Genomic DNA, 24706 nt, shown 5'->3' on the forward strand with positions numbered 1-24706 from the left:
ATGTTTTTCAGTCAATTTTGACAAATTTGGTAGTATTGAGATTGGTCTCTAGTTATCAGCGTCATCTTTAGAACCAGATTTGTGAATAGGAGTTACTTTTGCAGTTTTCCATAGTTTGTAGACAGATGAGGTTGCAATACTTAAATTGATTATGAATGATATGCTATCTATAAATAGCAGAGGCTGAAGATTTAATGAGTCATGGACCAATCTGATCATGTCCTGTAGCTTTCTTGGTATGAAGTTCACCAAGACATTTTTTAACAAAGTTTTTTGATACTGGTGGGATAGAGAAACATATCTGACCTTAGAGATTTTGCTGCTGCAGAACTTTTTGCGTTCATTGAAGTTGTTTTCTATCACAGCTTCTTTTATCTTTGTGGTAATGATGGTGAAAAAATCATTGAAAACATTTGCAATGTTAGTGTCATCTCTGACTATGGTGTCATTTACCAGAAGTGATTGAATTTTATTTGTCTGATCTTTGTGTGTTCCTCCAGTGGGTTCATTGATGACTTTTCAAAAGGAGTTTGGGTTGCACTTTTTATTTTCAAGCAATGATTGATAATAAGCTTTTTTAGGTTTTTTAATCTATTTTATTTCCCCATACTTTATATTATGCATGGTTTCCCATAGCCTTGAATTGTGGATATTAAAAATATATCTATCCAATGTTACAGGATTGTATGAATGTTTCTTTTAATTATAAACATGTCAAACACGGCTAAAGTCAAAAGTGAAGCGAAGTTGCAACACCTCATTTAAACCAAATTATCATTGTCATTCGGGTGCTAAGTTCCATAAATTGTCATTTGGGCATTTACTTTGTTAGTCATAAGAGAGCATCAAGTATTTAGGTGGTACTCTTCAGTTTTGTTGCATAAGGAAGCAGTCATTTTAGTTAGCAGTCTGCTTAGATCATGTAAAATTTCTAAAAGTACAATATCCAAAGAAATGTCAGCCACATTACATTAAAGTAGCATAGAGGTATGCCAACATTCTCTCCACTGTGAATGTTTCAAATGCAAACAACTTCACATTACATAACGTCACTCTCTCAAAAGTACATAATAACTGGTGAGTCCCCCCTTAATGAGCATATAGGTATTATTATTGTTGTTTTCGGGTTTAATGCCATTTTTCAGCATATGATAGGCTATGCATGCTGGGCAGTATTAATGGTCGAGGAAGAACCCGGGAAGAACCACCGACCCATGAGAAGTGACTGGCAAGCTTTTTCACATACCCACATTGGCCGAATCCTAGACTTGAACTCACCCGGTCAGTGGTGAGATCACAGTGATCCGTAACGGAGGGCACTTTAGACCAATCAGGGCCCCCTATTGTTATTGTATGATTTATTTTTGATTGTATGGCTGAAAAAGTTTAAGTCACAAGCATCAAAACAGTCCTATTGAATAATTATTCTGTATTTCCCTACACAGAACAATATTTATTAGTGTCCGAGTCTAACACAATCACAGCAGAAAAGTGAGCTATTATGAAAATGCACATTACATCTTGCCAACATAACAACCAATGTTGTGCTGAAAGACAAGGACATGAAACTTGACAGAATTATTCCTGAGATGTCACCAATACAATTTATAGTTTGGAAAAGGATCGAACATATGTAGTTCATGAAGGTCAAAGGTTAAAATATTTGCTTTTATTTTATATTGAGGAAAGCAAATTTGCATGGTCATCATTTATTTTTTAATTTCATTGCAATAAAAGAACACTGAATTACAATACGCCCGGCTGTAGATTTTCCATCATATTCCATGAAAACGCTGGAAAATTCTAGCATGGAAAATGCAGGAGTATTTGGGCTAATATTCCAGCATCTGTCCAGGGTAGGCTGGAAAACCCTGGACAATTCTAGCATGGAAAACGCTTGAAAATTCTAACTTGGAAAATGCTGGAGTATTTGGACTATTATTCCATGCTATGTCCAGGGTAGGCTGGAAAACCCTGGACAATTCTAGCATGAAACGATGGAAAATTCTAGCTTGGAAAACGCTGGAAAATTCTACCACGGAAAATGCTGGAAAACCTTGGACAATTCTAGCATGGTAAACTCTGGAGTATTTGGACTAATATTTGAATTTGAAAACAACAGTGGTATTACCTCACGCTTGCTTGATACAAATTAAAGGATCAAAGAATTTCATTGAAGCTGTCGCCATGAAGTTGTTTACATAACTGTGCCTTGCAACTTTTTCTGAAATTAAAAATCACAAACTAAACAAGTATTTTTGGTGAGGAAAATTGATAATCATTTTACAGCTGTACATTGTTATTAATTATACAGTAAGTTACTATTAAATATTACTGAAATGGCTGAATATAAATTGGATAAACAGAAACAAACCATAATCTGAATTGAAGATTAATTGGTTGAAAAACAGATCCACCTGTATATTTCCGACAGTCTGAAATTAATTAAAACAAATAAAACTTATTGCTACTCTGTCTGGAAAATAATAATTCTGATGGTTTGTTGATGACTAGAAGAAGGCAGTTTTATTATTCATATTTTTGAAAATGTAACTAACGTTAGATTGTGACAAATAAAAATTCGAACAGGAAACTTAAATCACTGGCAGACTAAATGAGTTTCAATCCATTTTTCATTCTATAGATGGCGATGGAAATAATAATCAATGTTTTCTATCAAATAGAACATAAATGGAACGTCGGTGCGTCATAGTTTCCACTTATCCTTAACAACGGTCGAATCATATGGTATATCATCTTCCTCTATTATGGCATTTATACTAAACTTTGATTTGAAACTAATTGAAAATGAAGAGCGATCAGGTGATTCCGAACTTGTGATCTGTTTAATCAATTTTGAACTCATGACATCACATATTGGTGCTTGAAAGAAAGTGTGATATGTTGAAAAAATTAATTACAAAGTCTTTGCAAATACTTTAGTTGATTCATATATTTGTATAATCTGCTTTAAGTGTATAAATCTATCACTTGGCTATTGTGATACTTAATCATATTTTCCAATATTACACTAATTTAATAGCACCCAATGATATAAGACATTATTGCATGACAGTATTTAATGTTAGGGAACGTATTTTAAAGTAAATTCTTTGCATAATATTAATACGGTCCTTACTGAATAATATTGGTATTTACATGGGAAATTTGAGAAGATTTTAAATGGTTTAAGAGTCTTTAATAATTCAATTTGTTTCATACATTTCATTTAAAATAGATACTCGTGTAAGACCCTCCACCCACTGTATCTTATATAATTGTTTACATTCCATTATAAAGTTTTATTGAAAAACACCTTGCTTAAGAGAGCAATAATGAAAAACATTATTGTAATTCAATGTTTCATTTTGGGACTGATCATCTTAATGATAAATGTTTGACCTCTACATAATATATTTTTTTTCTATATATTTACTGAATTTCTGCGCATGTAACTTCCAAATTCGGTTAGTGATAATTTGATCTCACCTTGACGTGATATTTTACTCGATTCACATCTGTTCTCTCCTGTTTTGAATACTAATTAGGCAAATGATGAAATAGGGGTGGATATAGCTCATTTAATAATCATAAAATAAATTTTGTGTATTTGGACGTCTTTTCAGTATCTTTACATGTGTAATTCCTTGCTGCAAACAAGGAAGTTTTAATTTTACAGATGGATCGGATAATTAGGCAATTTCTGTGCAACTCTACAATGAATTCATCCTTATTTCTAATAGCATTTTGATGTACTTCTTTCATACCTGTCATAGATTTATTTGCCTGTATTGGACGTGTATGGTGTAAATGTATCGTGAGTTTTCCAACACTATTTTCTCACATGCATGAAATATTAATAAAAATACCAAGGACTGTTATTATGCACCAGCTTTTCTTCTTACAGTTTAGCTCAGTAGTTGGTATTTGATGCTTGAATAAAAAGGGAGATAATACGTTTTTGCAACATGTAATTTGATAGTGGAGATCTCTCTGTAAGTTTTCTACCAGACAATTAAGGATATAGTTTTGGGGGGTCGCAAGGTTTGGAAGAAAGCTACACTTCAAAATCACGGACAAGCACCAAGTGTGTAAACAGGGACCTTCCTACAAATCATGATTTTACGTTATTCTAGGCTAAAGTAGATAAAAGCATGAATTTACCATTTTTCCAAACGAGAAGGTCCTTGGTTGGCGGTGTGTCTTTGGTATGTTGGTGTGTAATCTCATGAATTTCCTCAGTTTACACCAAAATACAAATGCACACACACACTTTGACAAATTATCAAAAATTGTCTCGGACAAAATGTTGCATTGATGTAGAAAGAAAGATTCTTATAATTACCATATGAAGTGTTATGACTCATGATGGATACACATTTTCTAAAGAAAATACGCTTCATTAAAGTATATCTTTTGTTAGATGATCATTTATTAGACAAACACAAATAAAATGGAATGAATCTTCCAACAAATAATGTTATAAATCTATGTTCTTAAAATAAGTAATATAAATGATTGAAAAGCAACAAGTCTTGTACAATTTAACAATACATATTTTCATTATACAAAGTGAAAATGAAAAAAGAACTTATGGTATTGCCAATTAAATCCCAAAATAATAATAGAATTTCGGACGATAGTCCTTGTGGTAATATACGGTATTAACATTCTATTGCTACAAATGGTCTGACAGTTACAGGTCACCTAAGGTCAGCTCCGGGCTCTCATGTGTAATCCTATATGCCTTTTGATAACATTAGCGTGAAAAACTAGCGTGGGTATGTTCTCACTGTGTCAGTCAGTTGTAATCTAGCCATTAAATTAGTTAGACCAAACCATGTTTTGTGTTATTTAGCAAAACATAACATGGTGTCAGAAGTGAAAATTTTGGAATAAGTTGGATTTAAACCATTAAGAAGTTTATATATCTCCAAAACAATACTGAAATTTGGATATACAAGTTTATGTGTTAATTGTGACATCTTGGAAAAACTCAATCAGCCACCTGAAATGGACTTTAATTCCCACCATCTAGCAGAAACTTGGAGGAGGTGATATAGCATACTGTGCAGTTTTACTTAGATGTTGCGCTTGCAGATAAAGAAGACAAAGAAATATTCATTGCTTTCCTATATATTATTGGTCAGGATGGTAGAAACATTTACAACACATTTACATATGATATCACTGAAGCTGAAACAATTGATCCACTGATAAAAAAAGTTTGAGGATTATTGCAGTAAAAAACAGAACATTACAGTAGAAAGGCACAGATTCAATATAAGAATCCAACAAAAGAATGAAACATTGAGCTATATGTAACTGAACTTAAATTGATTGCAAAGAACTGCAAATTTTAAAATCTACAGGATGAAATGATTTGAGATAGAATTGACTGTGGGACTAATTCTAAAAAAGTACAAGAAAGGCTTTTACAAGATCAGCTGACATTACAAAAAGCACTGGCTATCTGTAGAGAAGATGAGGAATCCAAAAAGCAGATTAAAAGTATGCAAAATAAAGCAGCTGCATCAGAAGTTCATGGTGTGAAAATGAAGAAAAAAGAAAAGAAAATGACACAACCAAAGAAAGCAGAAATGTTAAATATGAAATCAGACTCCAGATTATTCAACTGTGGTAAATGTGGCAAATTACATAAAAAAGGTAGATGTCCAGCCTATGGAAAAGCTTGCTAGACATGTCGAAAACAGCATCATTTTCTGAAATGCTGCAAGACAAAACACTGGTGCACGGTATGCAAGAATACTCAAGTGAAGAGGAAGAAAGATCATTTGTAGGAACTGTGACATAGGCAAACATTGAAATCAGTGGCAAAGAATGCTGCGTCACTCTGACTCTTCATGGTACTGATGTCAAATTTAAAATTGATATTGGCTCTCAAGTAAACATCATTCTAAATCCCATTTTTAAAACAATGAACATTGTCAACGTTGAAGTAAAACCAACCAAGACATGTCTTACAGGCTACTCTGGTGACAAACTAATATTGTCATTGGCAAATGTAAACTAAACTGCAAACAAGAATTTGATTTTTATATCTCAACAACTAACCATGCACAACCGCCTATTCTTGGGTTCAAAGCATCTAATGATTTGCAATTAATAAAAGTAGTTTGCAATGTTCATAGGAATAAGGACAAGCATATCATGAAAGAATTTCCCATTGTGTTCAAAGGTCTAGGATGCCTGAAACAAAAATATCATATTGCAATTGACAAAAATGAAACCTGTTATCAATCCACCATGGAAAGTTCCTAGCTTCATGAGAAACACTTAAGTCAACTTTGGAAGAGATGGAATGGAAAAATGTAACATGGAAAGTGTTTGAAAGAATGGACTTCATCAGTAGTTGTTGAAAAACCCAAGTTGGGAAAACTATGAATTTGTCTAGATCGGAGAAATTTGAATCAAGCCATCAAGTGAGAGCATTATCAACTTCCTACAACTGAAGATATAACCACAAGGATGGTTGGAGCTAAGGTTTTCTCCAATCATGCCAATCATATTTACTGGCAAATACCCCTTGATGAAGAAAGCCGGTTATTGACAACATTTAGCACACCGTTTGGTAGATACTGCTACCTGAGAATGCCTTTTGGTTTGATTGATTGATTAGTTAGATTATAGTGGTGTGCACACGTTGTGCATGTACCACTGTTAATGGTCGCACAGTGACCTGATAATTTATCTTGGGGGAAGGAAAAAGAGCCTCATCCCCCAGGCGTTTATGTGTACAAGGTACACTGGTAATTATAGCCTTCAGCCGCAGTTCCTTTGGGTTCCCATTGCAGTCTGATTGGAGGGCTGTTTCATGAGTGGGAATGGACCCATGCATTCATGATACTAACATAAATTTTCTGTTTTCCAATCACTATGGTGTCAGCTAAAGCAGTTGTATAGTAGTCACGATTGGTTGGTGACAATGACATCATACTGGGACACAATTTTAGGCAGGTGGAAATTGTTCTACATTTCCGCCCTTTGTAGGAATGTCCGGATGTGGGAAGTGGAGAGAAGTTCTGTCATCAGACAAGCCGCCCATACTTAGCCAAATTATGTCCAGTTGTTTGTAAATGGACCCTGACAACCAATATTGTGTGAACCACCTGTGCAACTGAGTCAAATTTGACTGAGTCTGATAATTTTCCTAACTCCTAACAATTGAAATAGTACTAGTACATGCCATTTGGTATTAAATCTGTGCAAGAAGTGTTCCAGAAACACATAGCACTGTGTTTTGGGGACCTGTCTGGGGTGGAGACCGATATATAGATGACATAATTGTTTGGGGAACTTCAAGGAAAGATCATGAAGGACAACTGAAAAATGTTTCAAAGAGATGCCAGGAAATAAATCCGAGACTGAATTTGGAAAAATGGCAATTTTGACTAACAGAAGTGTGCTACGTAGGAATAATGTTGACATCATCAGGTATTAAACCTGATCCAGAAAAAGTAATAGCAATCACTGAAGTGCCTGCTCCGACGGACAAGAAAGGAATTTAAAGATTACTTTGTAAAGTCAACTACTTTGCAAAATTTATCCCAAATATCTCTACAGTGACAGAGCCAATCAGAGCACTTTTGAAAAGTGACGCTGAATTTGTATTGGAAACGGCACAGAAACATGCATTTGAAGAAATCAAACAAATTCTAAGTGAAGAACCTGTGTTGAAATACTTCGATGTTAAGAAGCTTGTTGTTAGTTGTAATACAACAAAACCAGGACTTGGAGCAGTGTTAATGCAGTCAGGCAAACCCATAGCATTTGTATCAAGGTCTTTGACAAATGCAGAAACAGTGTACGCACAGATCGAAAAGGAACTGCTTGCTTTGTTATTTGGTCTTGAAAGATCTAATCAGTATACTTATGGTTGTCAAGTACAAGTTGAATCAGATCATAAACCCCTGGAATCAGTCCTCAAGAAACCTCTATCTGCCACACCACCTAGACTTCAGAGAATGCTTTCAAGACAGCAGAAGTACAGTTTTGACTTAATGTATTGTCCAGAAAAAGAGTTAACTATAGTAGCAGATAAATTGTCAAGAGCCACAAGTGAGACAGACAGACAAACACATCTGAGATGAACATGGATTGAAGAACAAAATATTAGGACTATACATTTAAGTGGCAATGCCAATATATCACCATGTATTTGTTTTCATGAGTGTAAGAATGATTGTGAATGTCACAGGGCTATAACTTAATTTTAACTACAATTAGTATAACTTTTACAACTCACCAGAAACTATTTGAAACATATATTCTGGTGCGAAATAGAACTTTGTCAAGTTTGAATATGTTTACAAATGTATTAAAAAGAAAAAGAGAAATGAATATGTGAATTTAAAAGAAAAGCACAATACTCGTTTTTAGGAGGAGTTGGGGTATATGGTATTAACTTTCTGTTGCTACAAATGGTCTGACAGTTACAGGTCACCTGAGGTCAGTTCCAGGCTCTCACTCAGTTGTAATCTAGCCATGAAAGTAGTTAGACCAAACCATGTTTTGTGCTATTTAGCAAAACATAACAGTCTTAATGATTTAAAGCCCAAAATAAAATCTAGTAAAAGTCCAAATTAAATCCAATGCTGAAAGTGTTAATATATCTGTGGTAGCTTGTAAAGCATTGATGTACCAACAGTATTTTGTTGAATCACAATAATACAATCTGAAATATATCCTTTTGCTTGAATTTCATGATAAATAAAAAACTCTCAGGTAAAGAATAATTATTTAGAGTACTTTATATTTCCAGGAAAGAATATTTTGACTTAACTTCATCGCAATGAAAACACTGCACAACAATGATATAATTTGATACTGCCAGATATCAATGCAAGAATGAAAAATCCTTTCATTAACAAGATATAGTATTGTACTTGACCTCAGGTCACAATTAACATTTTGTTAAAAAACCCATTATCTAATGGAAAATAACCTTCTAGATTTTTTCCAGTGATTACAAAATAAAATCTTAGTTATAATTAGCAATTAACTGCTAAAATTATATTATAGAACCAGGGCTATGCCAGGTACACCAAGTAAATTGTATGGGAGTTCCAATAACCTATACCAAGATCTTAAATAAAGATGTTTACTTCTATTAATAATGATATTAAACCCATACACATAGAGAATATTTTAGCTATGTATTATATGCTTAAAGAATAAGATACAAAAATAAGTTATTCAGGACAAGTAGAAAATAAACTTGATTTTGGACAAGGTTAAGTCCATCATTAGAATGTTACATTACAATAGGATATAGTGAAATAAAAAACCTTTTTAAAAAAGCTAACAAACAATGCAAATTAAATGTAGATAACAATAAAGCATTTGTTTTGGCATAAGTCAAAGTACCTGTTATTTATCTTAGTTCTGATATGCAATCTGTTTCTACTGACAGCTGATCACCTACATTTATTAAGCGACGTCCTAAATAAATATGATATATATTTTTTCAGCTCTGATAGTCAGTTCTCTATGCTGGAGTATACAAATGTTTACGTGAATTGTTAATATCACTTTGCCTGGTTTTGGAAAGAGGAATCCTCAGTTATTGCATAAATAGTAAGAATTTTTAAAAATCTACAACATCTTGATTTAGCCAGTTATACCCAAAACTGTAATGAAACATCATGTCTTTAATTTTGGAAGCCAATTGACATGTTTGGCTTCATCAAATAATTTCAACATTAAAAAACTGCATTTAGTGACTTAAAAGCATTCTTTCAACCTTCAGTGAGTATTTACTGCTTCGAGAAAATATGAGATAGAAAGTAAATATATAACCCACCTTTTCACTTGTCCTAAAATAGCAATAACTTGCCTAGATTTGATGGAATGCAAGCACACCGCATATTGCACAGATATAGTAGCATCAGTACTTACATCAGCAATAATAGAAAGGAATTTACTTCTTTTCTCAAGACTGGATAAAATGAGAGAATAAACATCTCCTGATCCAAATCTGTTATTGTAGGTATAAATGACAATTGTTCAAAAGGATACATTTTGTGCTGTCACTAGAAGTTCACAACACATGTATAATTGATTAACTTTCTTTACATTATATTGTGTGCTCAAGTGGGGAGGCAGTTATAGATAGTTACTTTAGATATAAACATTCTGATTCTTGTTATTAACATTGTCCCTTTTTTTCTTCTTGTCAAGCCTCGTTTTCTCCAAACGTTACCAGACCTGAAAGGGGGAGTGCTCTGAGGATCACCTGTTCCTTGTCTGTTACTTCAGGACAAATAATTCTGTACAGTTATAACATCCAGAGTATATCATTGACACAGTGCCGGCTAGATCTTGGAAATTGCATACCTGCTTTTTGGGGGGATTGGCAAAACCCAACCTACATCTTTGGAGCTACCACAGACACAGTATGGATAGACATTACATCATTAAACAGAACAAGAGACCAGGGCAGGTGGTTTTGTCATGAGTTTAACAATACGAAAAACAATGACACATTGTTCCTGACTGTGTACAGTAAGTTATCTCTCTCTCTCTCCTATAAAACAACCCATTTGAACCATTTAATAAATAAAGACGGCATTTTAAATACCCCCTAGATATTAAGCACATTGTGTGTTTTATATCTAATTTCAAAACACTCCCTTTAGTTTGGAAACACTCCTGAAAATAAAAATCCAGTTTCAAGCTTACACAATTTGTCACAAATATTACCACAACATGTTTGGAAGAATCTTTACAAGTGAAATATCATCAAGACAGTCACTTTAATAATGTACATGCTGCAGAAGTATTTTGACCAAGCATTTAACACATCTTGCTATATTAACTTATTAAATACTTCCAATAAAACAGCAATTGGTAAATACAATGTTCTAATAATACAATACAATTGATACTTGTAAGTTTGAAAGTTAAAGTATTGGTGTGTTGTATTGTGTATTCTTACAATGAATAGTAGTAAAATTAAATAACATGAACAATATCAAAATGCAGTTTTTCAAGAAACTTTGCTCAAAATTAATCTACCACTGTATCCTTTATTTAAATGTTGTTAGTGTTATTGCCCTGACCTGAAATTCTAAGTCAAATAGCAAGTATTTATATGTTGCTGTTTTGTACCTTTATGCCTTTTTGGTGCCAAAAACCAACCTCTTTTCAATGTAAGTACACCCTCCAAAGCAGTGTCAGTATGATGCAATCCATTCATGCACCTATTATGGTGTACGTGTTGAATTGTCATCTTTTTGAAGGACGACATGCTGTATGCACTTTATGCCTAGATCATTACCAGAGACAGTTGATTGCAGCTCTTAGAACATTGGGAATCATCCTTCTGAGAATTATTTCAAATCTCATTGTTAGCCTATTCATTCCATAACTTCATTTAAGAACAAATACCATTCTCACCCTTTTGGAATTCAGTTCTTTAAGGAATATAGAAGTGTTAATGACATTGAGAGTTGTAGGTACACCATCTTACTTTTAAATATACAACTAAGGTACCGTTTAAAGGCAAAGAACATGACAACCTGCTTAACATTTAAGGATAGCAAGAGGCTTTTGTAGTAACCTCTCTATCACTCACTGAACAAGTGTGTTGCTCCCACCCATTAGGGATGTGGTGCACTGCACATCACATGTCCAGAGAAGCCTCCTCCTGACATTGTAAGTGTAGTGTGTTGTACATCAAAGATGGCAAGAATTAGCACTGCACCCTTGTGAGCAATGAAATAGTTGAGGACAGAGTATTTTCTGATCACCACTGACAGTAAGGTTTTTAATTCCGGTTTCTGCCACTTGTAATTTCTAATTCTGTCTGAATTTTCTATCATGTTATGGGAGTACTAGTGGCATACCTCTGATACACAAATACTCTAGTAAGTTGATGTTTTGCTGATCCCAAAATGTTCAAGTTCAGTCCCTCCATTGCAACTTGTTCCATCTCAGGACTTCTTGTATGTGGGACTGAATTCCATTAAAAAACAACTTAGTCCAGATGCTATTGGATTTCATAGATCAAATCCTGGCACTTATAGACATGCTACTAGTCATAACATTGTTTTCTTCTCTTCTTTACTCGTCCATGTTGGGTCTTGTGAATGCAGCAGTGGATCTGATTCCTTCAGGACATTATATATGTGACCTATATAATTTCTAATTCTTGCAATGTGGAATCCACATAGAGATTTTGTATTGGTTCCAAATCATATAGGAACAGAAATTCATCACAGTTTCTGCTTGTGGATGAATCTGGGACCGATTCTTGATTGGCTACCTAATGCATTTACCTGAACCCAACTCCCATCTGTTCGCTGACTGGTCAGATTATGGGGGTGGTGGTCATTACATGGGGCATAATTCTTCAGGGTCTTTGGAGTCTGGACATTTCGACCCTCTACATCATCAACCTAGAAATGAAAACTGTGTTCCACTAATGGGAAGAGTGAATCAACAAGTAAGGGGTCGATGCATCATGCACTTCCGTGGTAGCGTATCCAATTTCATGGAGGCATATATGACATCTTTCATGCTTGGAGATTTGGAACCTCTCCACTTGGACACCACAGAGAAGCCAGTCTCTGCATTTGCCAATTTGCAGAGAAGAACAACATTTTAGCAGACAGTCTTCAGGTGAGCCAAAACAGTCCTCATGGAATGGACTCATCACAACTTCATAATAGAGTTCCTTTTCTTACTAAAGGTGAGGCATCTAGTATATTTGTTTGTATATTTGTTTGACACCGGACTTAACAACAGACTTCCCATTTACATCTTCCCAGAGAGCATGGCAATGGGTGCGTTCATGTTACATTTGGATCTGCCTGTTTTAGGAACTCACAGGCAAGATTTTTTTTTCTTACTCGCTCTAACATCTGCGTGAGGTTGCAGCAAGATCCATGCCTTGTCTACTGACACAGGCTACCCCTGGCTTAATGGTAATTACAAATCCGCTTATTTTCTTTATCAGTCAGTATTTTTAGAACGCATGAGGATAAAACCATTGCTGCCTCATGGTTTTACGTTAGTCACTCCTTCTTGAAGGACTTCATGACGTAAACACTGGCATATCCGATGCTGCCTTTTCCTCATGTTAATTCTGCTTATTAGCATCTTCGGCAATCTGCTTGTTCTCCTCAAAAGGGAAATTCTTGACACTGTTCATGACAACTACAGTGTTTTGCCACCTTCTGAGAGACAGGTGGTACACTGTTCACCTTGTACCCCAAGTTGCATGTTGCTCCCTCCCGTTAGGGAGGAGTTACACCACATACAACAAACTCATGAATTGTTTCCCCTGTGACCTATTTTTCTGTCAGTTTGTGGCCCAGAGATACTGTTAACTCCAAAATTATGTGACATATAAGTAATTGTTGCTATTCAAATTTAGTCTCGGGAGAGGGAGCATACATTTTATGTTGATTATGCAACACACATTGTCGAATACCCTCTTTCCAGCTTGCTCTGCTTTCCCAGAGGAATTGTCATTTGTGAAAAAGATGACAGTTATACACATGCCCCAACCAAAGTGCATGAGTGGAAGTATGACCTAAGCGCAATTCTCCACTCTTGGAGGAAGTGTTCATATTGAATGAATGGTTGTTTTTTCGCACGAAAAGCGTAAAAGCTACACAATAGCTACTGGTAACTAATGCATAATTTACATAAAAAAAAAAATTTCCTCACAACCCCCTACCAAAAGAACCCTACATAATAGCAATAATAATAATAATAATAACAAAATATTAACAATAAGAGTCACAAAATGTATGTTTCTTGCGCTTTAAAAAGTATGAGAGATATTAAATATTTTTCACTAGTCATACATTATGTAACTTGTTCCAAGGTGGAAAATTTGATGCAACAACATTAGTGTGCAACATTCATGCCCACTGAAATAGCACCATAATTCAGAATGGTGAGATATTTTTTAAAATTGTTATATGATAAATATTTGTGAAATGTCAGTTTACAACATCGTATTTTTTCCAAAAATCTTTTTGTGGCTTTGTTTATACATTCCTTTGTACAAGATACATTTGGTCATGCACTTACTATTTGTGAAGGAAAATTATTTGTTAATATAATGTTGATATATTTCTTTTTGTATAATGTTTATACCATTTATTAGCTCTCTTGGCAATTAGACCTAACAAGTTTATTTAATGACCATGTATCCTTTGTGTCCCATGAGTCCATTACCTTTGTTTGCTACTCCATCACCATTGGCTTTTTAACAATCTATAGGTCCAGTTTTGTGGTCTGAGTTTGATTGTACTTGGAACATAATCAGTATCCCATACAGGTTTGAGTTCAACAAGATCTAGGCATCTTAATAAGAAGAACTTGCATCTGATAGGCTGAGATTTTGACCAATCTACAGGCCATATTTCTGATCTGATTTTTTTTTGAATGTGTAACTGGTGCTTATGTCATCAATACCTTGAACGAGCTAAATAATGAGAGAGAGATCTACACATACTAACATTGCAAACTTTCTTCCTTTTGGCTGAACCTGTCACCACTCTAGATCATGAATATGAATTTGAGTAAACTTGGTAAATATATTTAAATCATCAGATTTTGAGGTAAGATCAGTTATGAAGTGTCAGTGCGTATTGGTGAGGTGATTTTGTATTTGATGACAGTTCTTGTCAACCGTTTGGTTACTATTCCTGATCAGATGCTTGCCAGTCTTATTAAATAGATGGGTTCTGTTACGAATAGTATTTTCACATATTGGAAGAGGTGGTAATGCACTTGATTGGCTGTTAAACAGTTTAATTATTTCTCACCAGATATTTGTATGGTCATCAAGTTTATTATTCACATGGTCCTTTATATTATTGAATTTCAAGCCTTTCTAATTTCATCATAGTAAAGTAGATTCATTCTTTTTCTTCTTGTTTTTATTAAAAAGCTTGGTTTATCATTTAAACACTTCTTATGGATCTAAATGGACAGTGTGTCACTATGGCATCGAATCTTGAAAATCTAGGTATTGCTGCTTATCCAGAATGTTTTGTCATATTGACATGTGACTTCCACTTTTGTTGATGCTGTGTTGGTTCTGAATAATACTTACCCTTGACATCCAGTATGGACATCTTAACAGCCATCTTTAATGCCGCAATGTTTGCAATTTGTGAAATATTTAAATAGCACAGGTCATTATATTTAAGAAGTAACCAACTTATCACCTGAAATAATGCACATAAATATGAGGTTTAACCAGATTAAATCAATAACTGCTAAAAAGCAATGAAAATTATTTTGAGGCAGGGACCATTTCAAGTGAAGGATCTAGGTCATGAAGAAGTACAAAAAATTCAGATAACGAAATAAACTGCCACATCATCACCACATAGAGGTCACGTGGTAGTAATTTGAATATCTAACGCAATAAAAATGGCTGACATACTGCACATTTAAAAAAACGTGAAGGCTGCCCATGTTTGTCGCTTTCCTTGAAGATCTGCCACAGAAACTGAACTGAGGTTATCGCTGGAGAGCACTGATGGAAGAGCTAGGATTCTCAGCCAACATTGAAATGGCCAAGATGATGATCAACAGGTACTTAGTAGGCCCATATAAGGTTGTATTCACTTGTCATAGTTTATTGTTTCAATGTTTGAAAGTTAGTTTTTATATTTTTTATTATAACTGGCAAAGGATTCAAACAAACGTACATGATCAGCTAATCAATATTTCGTTTGTGCTGGCATATGTTGCCAGCATATTTGTAATGGTCTTTTGGGAGGGTAAATCATAAGATCCAGTTGTGTAAAATTCTATCCATTTATATATTCTTCTAAAATAGACTGCATTGTATTCGCTCGATATGTTATTAAATATAAAAAGATAAGAGATATACAATCATGAAGGAATAGTGGCAGGGTATAATGGATAATATATAGTGTGTTTTGACAGACATTAAGTCCATGGTGATCCATCTCAAAGGTGGAATTTTAAAATATATACTCTATATCATAAAACAGGTTGTGTACAAACATAAAAAACACAAATTTTCTGGTTTTAAATTTTTGTATGAATTTCCTTTTATACTGATATACTGCTAATAATATTACTAATAATAATAATGATAATCACAATAACACACTTATAACATGAGAATCGTTGAGGATTTGGCTGGTTGTTATGGGTTGAATCCCATCTATCAGCAGATGATAGGTAGGAAATGTAAAATTATACCAGGAATATTTCATAATATAAACTATATATAAACTGCCATGACAGGGTAAAGAAATTATAAGATTTTAAGGTAGAGTAACTTGATACTATTTCAGCTCATATTTAAAAGTCTTGGAATCAGACTTTTGCATTCATAAAATTATAGTTAGTTTTTTATTATTTCAAAACATGACAAGAAAAGTTTGGATTATGTAATCATGAAACATGATAAGGTATTGCAGTTATGTTTTATGATTCCTATCTTTTAAAATAGAATATGTGCATTCAGATGAGATTTCTTGTGTGCAGGAAAGACCATTGGATCCTGGCTGATATGGAGGGACCAGTTGAGTGTTTACATGACAAGCTCCAAGAGAATCCTGACAGACCAGGGTGATTTAAATGTGGAGGAGTGGCCATGGTACTGAAAAGTATTGACCTTGATAATAATCTGAGGAACATTTTAGGTACATGCCATTCATTTTGACAAATTATAAATTGTACTGCTACGGAGGCTTTTATATTGCCTCACATTCATCAATAATAGTTTCAGATTTTGTGATGAAATTGAATTATTCATAATACACTTGCTAGACTGAATTATTTATAAAGCTGTTCTCTATGTAAATGAGTGTAAAGGTTTGGTTTAATTTAGATTTCTGAGTCAGTTGACATATAGCTACATTGCTCTCTCTCTCTCTCTCTCTCTCTCTCTATATATATATATATATACACAACATACTAAAATATTATATTTTAGGTATATGTTTTATTTCACTTTTTAGAAATATTGCCGAGATACAAGTGCCCCACAACCTGATTTTGCTTGTCTATGCCAACATTTTGCACTCGCTACCTGCATATTGAAGCTGTAATATCTTAGTGGCTATTAACAACAAAATGCATGTCAACAGGCCTGTTACTCAGAACAACAAAGGAGAACCTGTGTTTCGGATATATTTTGTCATGTGTTATGAGTCTGTGTTCTTAAAATAAGCAACAGAAAAGAGTGAAAGGAAAGAAACTCTGTAAATTGCAATAAATAATTTATTTCCTTAGAATAAGAAGTGAAAATAAAAAAGAACTTATATTATTGCAAAAAGAAATTCCCAAATTATCCTAGAATTACAGACAAGTCCTGAATAAATTTTAGCAGAAGTTATTAAATTCAAAGCTGAAGGTGTTGATGTCTCATGTTACCTGTGTAGTGCTGATATGTAAACAGTCTTTATTGAATCACAATGATATAATTCCAGGTTTTAATTCACATTAAATTTCAGTGAATGTCTCTGTACATGAATTTTATCAGAACATGTTTGTATTTGCAGAGAAAATATTCACTTGAATTTAATAATTTGAAGAAATAAATTCCAGCCCAAAATGAATTACTTTACACAAGTTATAATGCATCTCTATTGTTCTAGATATTAAGCACGAATGCATTTTCCTTTCAGCAACAAGATTATATAGTCCTCTTTTTGACCTTTGGTCACAGTTAGCTTCTTCAAAATAAACTATTAACATCAACAACAACAACCTAATGGAAATTAACCTTCTAGAATGATCCTGATGTTTACAAAATAAAAATGTTAGTTATTATTAGAAACCTATTACTAAAATTACAACAGCACGACAGAACCTGGACCATGTCATGTACACTAGGTAAATCCCAACAACCTAGACGTAGACCCAAATGAACATATTTGCTTCTATTAATAATGATCCTGATATTAAACCCATGCACATAGAGAATACTTTAGCTATGTAGTCATAGTTTACATAATTAAAGTTTTAACAAAAAATCAATTCAGGTCAAGCAGATAATAAACTTGATTTTGGACAAGGTTAAGTCCATTGCATGTTACATTACAAGAGCATGTAATGAAATAAAAACAATTAAAAACAACCTATTTACAATGTAAATTAAATACACATAACACATGTAAGTTATACCCTTGAGTGTCATCGTGTTATTAAGACAAATTGTCTTACAACAGATTTGGTGTCTTAAGTATTTAGAAATATTATGGTTATACAATTTCCCAGGGATAAAGCTAAGAAGATAAACTATTGAGACATTCCTTTGTTCAGATTTATTGTTTATATAAGTGGACATTTGGAAACAGTTTCTGAGAGTTAATTATCATAAAGAGCAATATTTAGCCTTACTTTTCAACTATACAGAAAACTACTTCATTATCCAGTTTTAAGTCAAGCAACAGGTATATTTTGTCTACAGGTATTTCTTCGGTATGCTACGTATCCATTGAAAGATACAGTAGCTTAGTTGTTTCAGACTTGTAAACCAGGCCCACCAATCAACAACAACTTCTTATACAAGTTTGCTTCATAAACACTGAATCTAGTTAGAGTGACTGTACCATCTTCACTACTCGTATGCAACCACTTATAGCACTATCATCAAGATTTACATAAGTGCTTTTAATAAAATTATAAATATGTTTACCCTCGTTCAGTGCTCAGGATTAGGAAACATTTCTGTTGTAATAAATACATAATATTTTGACTTGTAACACAACACATTGAGTAATAAAAGTTGACACCTGGTTGCATATCCTGCTAAGAAATAAAGGTTGTATACGTAAATTCCAGTGAAACAAAACATCTTCCTCAAGAGGATAACAGACTGTTTGTTGATGCAGAGAAGGAAGGAGATACACCCTCAGGATCCATTTGGTTCCAGTCAGCCCCAGACGAATGCAAGAAATTACAAGTGAAAAGGCTTAAAGTAGAAAAAAAAGCATACTACTATGTATATTTAATTTAATTACATCTGATTTAATATATATTTATTTCAATTTTATTGTTTGTCAATTTTAATTTTTTTATATTTTTTATTACATGTTATTGTAATGTACATTTATTCACCAGAGATGATACTTTTTTCAAAATATAATTTGACCTTGACTGTTAGTTTATAAACACTAGGTGTAGATCTAAATCCTGAACTTGATTCAAAATGTGTAGCAACCAAGTAAGCAAGTTCTATTTTTATTTTAAAATGATTGGTTGTTGTCGAGGTCATGATGGGACTACGAGCTTAAGATGAAAACAATTTTTTATTTTTTTTATTTCTTAGAGTAAAATGATTGGTTTTCGTCAGGGCCACACTGGGTGGACGTGATCTTAAACAAGTGCCTAATTTCTATGAGCTTCCAGAACATGATCACGTGACCCCCTGTTTATGTTTTAGAAGTCGATAAAACGTTTGTTTTTGGAAAATTGTTCTCAGTAGAAGTTGGGCTATTACACTGGAAGTTGTACGTTGTACTGTTTGGAGTTATTTCAAATTATTTCAAATTACTTGGATTGGAGTTATTCCAAATTATTTGGATTCAAAAGGATTAATTCTTTTTTCTTGGAAAATAATGTGCTCATGTGGGATTCTTAATCAAAGACAGTTCTTGTATGAAATTTATTTTGATTTCCAAAACCGGAGTGATAATTCTTGTTTCTACAAGGAACTATTGTCTTCAGAACTACATGGTACAGCATATGTCATCGCCTTCCATCTTGGATTCTTTTTAAACTTGAAATCTGTAGAACATTTTGTTATTAGGACTACTAAACTTTTATTCTTAGATTATTTTGGATCTGATTCTATAAAGCCATAAGTTCATGTTTCTTTTCATTTTTACAGAATTTTTCCAGGAAATAAATTACTGTATTTTTTTCAGGGCATGTTGTTTTCATTCTTTCTTGTGTTACTGTTTATTTGAACCTAAACACGTGACATAATATTAAAAATCTGACGTTGTTATTAAACTATGTTGAGGATTAAATTTTACCAATGCATTCAAATTAATAAATTATACTACAATTTTTTATGGGTTCTCATGGTGCTCTTGAGTTTTGGTCTTTTTGACTATTTTCTTGACTTATGGTTGTGTCTGCCTAGTTTGTTCATTTATTTTACTGATGTTAAATATGTTAAACTGAATTTAAATTCAAAGCTTGAACCTTGTTTACGAATGAGTAAACCTTTTCTATTTGAATTACCCACATTATGGGTATTTATTTTACTGATGTTAAAATATGTTGAATTTAAGTTCAAGGTCTGAACCTTGTTTACAAATGAGTAAACCTTTTCCATTTGAATTGACCCACATCATGGGCATTTATTTTACTGATGTTAAAATATGTTAAATTGAATTTAAATTCAAGGTTTGAACCTTGTTTATGAATGCGTAAACCTTTTCCATTTGAATTGACCCACATCACAGGCATTTTTTTACTGATGTTAAATTGAATTTAAATTCAAGGTCTGAACCTTGTTTATGAATGCGTAAACCTTTTCCATTTGAATTGACCCACATCATGGGCATTTTTTTTACTGATGTTAAATTGAATTTAAATTCAAGGTCTGAACCTTGTTTAAGAATGCGTAAACATTTTCCATTTGAATTGACCCACATCATGGGCATTATGGTGGATCTTAGGTCAAGTGAACATAGTATATTTAAGATGAGGTAAACAAATATTCATTTATGTTTTAAGTTCAGTCTTGTCGAATCATTTACTGTTTAGTTAGGATATAATTTGAGAGGAAACATTTATTTAAAATATTTACTGGAATTACATAGTGTTCATTGACCTTTTGGACTCAAACACCACTTTGTAATTAGTGTAAACTTATTCTGAGACATTATGGATTATTATTATTGTAATACAAGACTAATGGTTCATCAGCACATTCATGACTGTTGGTACATCAGCACATTCAATATTGGATTTCATTTTGAACATTCTAATCTTCTGGACTTGTGATAGAACATTTTAAGATTATTTGTGATTTAATTTACAATACTGATAGGTCTTCTTAAATTTTCATTATGTAACTTATAGAAATCAGTTTCATTAAAAATAACGTAAGTGTTAAATATAATGAAATTATTACTTTCATTTCTTTCTGTTACTTAGTTTAAAACCATATAGTCAATGCACATTGTCTTTAATAATCGATTGCCAATTTCAGCATTGTGCTCTTGAAACATACGACCTTCACAATTATCCCACCACCCACCCCCTTCCTAAAAACTAAACGTTCAATGCTATTCATACATGGAAACAAAGAGATTTCAGTTCACATCAGTATATGGTTTCTTTAGGTAATATGTTTTCTATGCAGTTTAGGAACTTTTGACATGTTACCGTGCTATGTCAGTGCATTTGTGTCTTATGTAACGATGGTGGTGAAAAATATACCCAAATTTAGTAATGCTGTCTTCAGTGTAGTCAGTTTTATGGGTATTTTGGTTTATGTACTATTAATAGAAATACATTGTGGATGCCAAATTGAAAATAGCATTCAGAGTTATAATTTTTGTTGCATTATCATGATAGAAGTTTAAAATGCTATATTTTTTCTTGATCAGAAATGTTTCTAATGAATCTGCAACACTGCTTATTTAGACTGCTCTGGTACAATATACACGGGACCCAGAAAAAACACTTTCAAATCTGGTGTAGTCATTTATAGATGTAATTTAAAATTTCCTATTATGTTCATTTATCACATAGATCATAGAGGTCATTATGTATTATGTAAAACTTATTGCTCTCCCTGCATGCCAGGTATGTTTACATTGAACAGCTATTAGTAAACTTTATTGTTGTAAATGTTTATCTCCATAAAGATTAAGTAGTACATGCTGATGTACAATATTACCTGAATATTATTTGAAAACAATCGAATGTAAATATCTTGGAAAACAGTTTTGTTAAAATTGCAATGATTTATTCTTTATTCAGGAGGAGGACATATATAATGAATTAGATATATGCATGCATTTGGTACAAGATTTTATTTTATGTTTGTATACAATTTAAAATATATAATAAGAGTGTATCTGGAAGGAACACCCTATCTCAATTGAATCATAAAGTGTTCTACACATACTTGATGATGTATGATTGATATGTTGAAAGTGTATAAGGTAGAATGTTTACACCTTTTAATATAGAGTATAAATATGTCCAGGTGCAAATGATGGTAGCACACATTAATATGCTATAGAAAAAGTGTAAAGTACATAAAATGATCTAATGTAGATATAAGTGTAGAAGATTTTAGCAGCTAATGTTTAAGTGCAGTTCTTATTTGAAGTGTGGAAATCCAGTATACCCCTGACTTTACAAAGCATTTCCTTTCGCTTTCAGTGGGCATTTGTTTGCATCTAGTGTAGACACACCAGCTTCAAATGTTTGTTGATGATTCTGTTGCTTTTTGAAATCAAATCTGAAATTTAGCCTTTTTCCTTTATGTCCTAATGTCTGCTTTATATATGTATTTTGTTTTTTACATGTCCAGTATGTATATAAGCTGAAATCTGAACAGTTTACAAATATTGGCATGGACTAAGTAGTGTGTGTCTGTGTCTGTAGTTTGGGTTGTGGTGGTGATATGACTAAAGGCCTATTAAGTTTCTTATCTGAATTCAACCCACTATGCTCTGTCATTTTTGTTTGTATGGGTATTTTATGGGAATGCCAATATTTTACATCTTAGCAACAGGAGCAAATGGGTCAGTCATGCTGATAAGGATGGACACTGAAACTGTAGTTATTTGTACATATGAGCTTGTAAATTCATGCCAATTAAGATTTGCTGTTATGGTAATAATATGGACATCTTATTTATTTCAATGTTTATGACCCCGGGACTAACTCCTGAGAGTGGGAATAAAATATTGCACATCTGATCTTACTTTTCAATCTCAATGTCATTTATATATCATCTTGTCTACCACATGTATTTTTACCAATAAGAAAAAAGTACAATAAATAAATACATGATAATAAACATGGGTATTTCATCTGTATTTTGTTTGTGTGTTGATTTACATTGTGTTGCACAAGTGTAATATTTAAGTACATTTACAGCTTTCAGTGTATTATAGTTTCCTCAAAAGATTTTTCAGAAAGGGGAATGCTTCTAACTATTGATATTTATGCCTTTCATCTTTCCATTATATTTCTATACTTTAATGTGAAATTAAAAATTCATACCTGCAATAAGATTTTCCTTGTCTGAACAATGCTAGGGCTTCATCAGCCCTCTTTCCAGGAGAACACATTCTCCTCCCCTACCAATACCTCTTCTGCTACCTCATTCCATTGCACCTGTCCCTCTTCCAGATCTTTCTCGTCTATTATTCCTAACTATTTCTGACTCCTGAAGCAAACTTCGTGAACTTGAATACTGTTTTTTTCTTTGTGAAATATTGTATATGATGCAAGTGTATTTACTTGTTTCAACAGGAGTTTTAATTTATGACATGAGTGAAAATAATTCATATAGTAGGCATCATTCCATTTGAATCCGGCATTAGTGAGTTTAAATATATTAAAGTATATACAAAAATATTAAATGACTCAGTTATATTACAAAACGTAACCGATCAAGTTCATCAGAACTACTAATTTTTTTAAGTTCACACTTTAGTGCTGGGGCCACAGAAAAACCATCTTTCTGTTGTTGCAAACTTTTGTCTCTTTATCTTTGCCTAAACCTCATGATGTAGTTGTCACCAAACTTGATAAATCACTTGTGCTTGTTGTAACTATCAGCACAAATTTTTTCAAGCTTCACCCCCAGTTGCTGGGAATGGTCAAATGCCAAATATAGAATGATATCAATTCAAGATACATTTTGTAATATTTTTCAACAAAACTTTAACTGCAGCCACATTATACTGGTGCATAATGCATGTGATACATTTTGGGTTGTGACACGTGGTGCATGGTTTGGGGAAGATTTTTATCCAAAGTGATGCAGATGTACCATGCTGAGTCACATGCAAGTATGAAAAAGTTTAATTTAATTTGAAAAATACACAATAAATAGTTACAAATGAGACTCGTGATTTTACTCAGCTTTAAAAAATGAAAATACAAGAGTAGTCCTAACTTTTATATTGTATATATTACAAATGTAGCTAAATACAAGTTTTAACATCTGGTATAATATTGATGCAAATCTATAAAATTATTGGAGCACCGGTCTGTGATATTATGTGAAAATAACAGTCAACTAGATTTTAATTACTTGTTTCTCCCTAGGGTCATCCATGGGCATTGTTCTGGGTTTCCTCTTTACCATTATGTTGCTGATGGTATGGAATTATGTACATAATCTTAATGAAATTACTATTTTTCTCACTCCCATATTTTTATTAAAATATGCAACTTGTTCAGCTTGTTATAAAATACTTGTAACGTACATCATCACCATAACGGTAAAATATCACCAGAAAGAAACATTGTATTATAAGAATTTTACTTATGGGAAACAAAACATGGGAAGTGCTATTGGGTTATAGTGAAATTGGATATGAGAACAGTTGTCAATTGTTTTAAAAATATACTGTTGTAAGATGTACTAAAACATCAGCCAAAATGAATGCATTACTAGTACAAATTGCAGTACACCATCTCCCATGATATGCTGTGCAGCTGAAGTGGAACAGATAGTACAAAGTTATAC

General features: G+C 33.1%; 1 protein-coding gene and 1 long non-coding RNA gene across 2 annotated transcripts in view; both read left to right on the forward strand.

Annotated features, from left to right (window-relative positions):
* The window catches only part of LOC149774825 (hemicentin-2-like), an 83739-nt gene that overhangs the window by 8775 nt on the left and 50258 nt on the right, over window positions 1–24706 (forward strand). Inside the window, exon 2 of the mRNA XM_089944696.1 lies at window positions 10201–10524. Within this exon, the coding sequence (XP_089800822.1) occupies window positions 10201–10524 (324 nt within the window). The remainder of the gene's footprint in view (window positions 1–10200; window positions 10525–24706) is intronic.
* On the forward strand, window positions 10540–23042 carry LOC149774826 (uncharacterized). The gene is made up of 3 exons (XR_016416699.1): window positions 10540–15582; window positions 16510–16667; window positions 18814–23042. It is a non-coding gene; the product is annotated as an uncharacterized LOC149774826 (long non-coding RNA).

Source organism: Sinohyriopsis cumingii, unplaced genomic scaffold, assembly GCF_028554795.1.
Source record: "Sinohyriopsis cumingii isolate HCF-2022 unplaced genomic scaffold, ASM2855479v2 utg000127l, whole genome shotgun sequence".
Taxonomy (NCBI): domain Eukaryota; kingdom Metazoa; phylum Mollusca; class Bivalvia; order Unionida; family Unionidae; genus Sinohyriopsis; species Sinohyriopsis cumingii.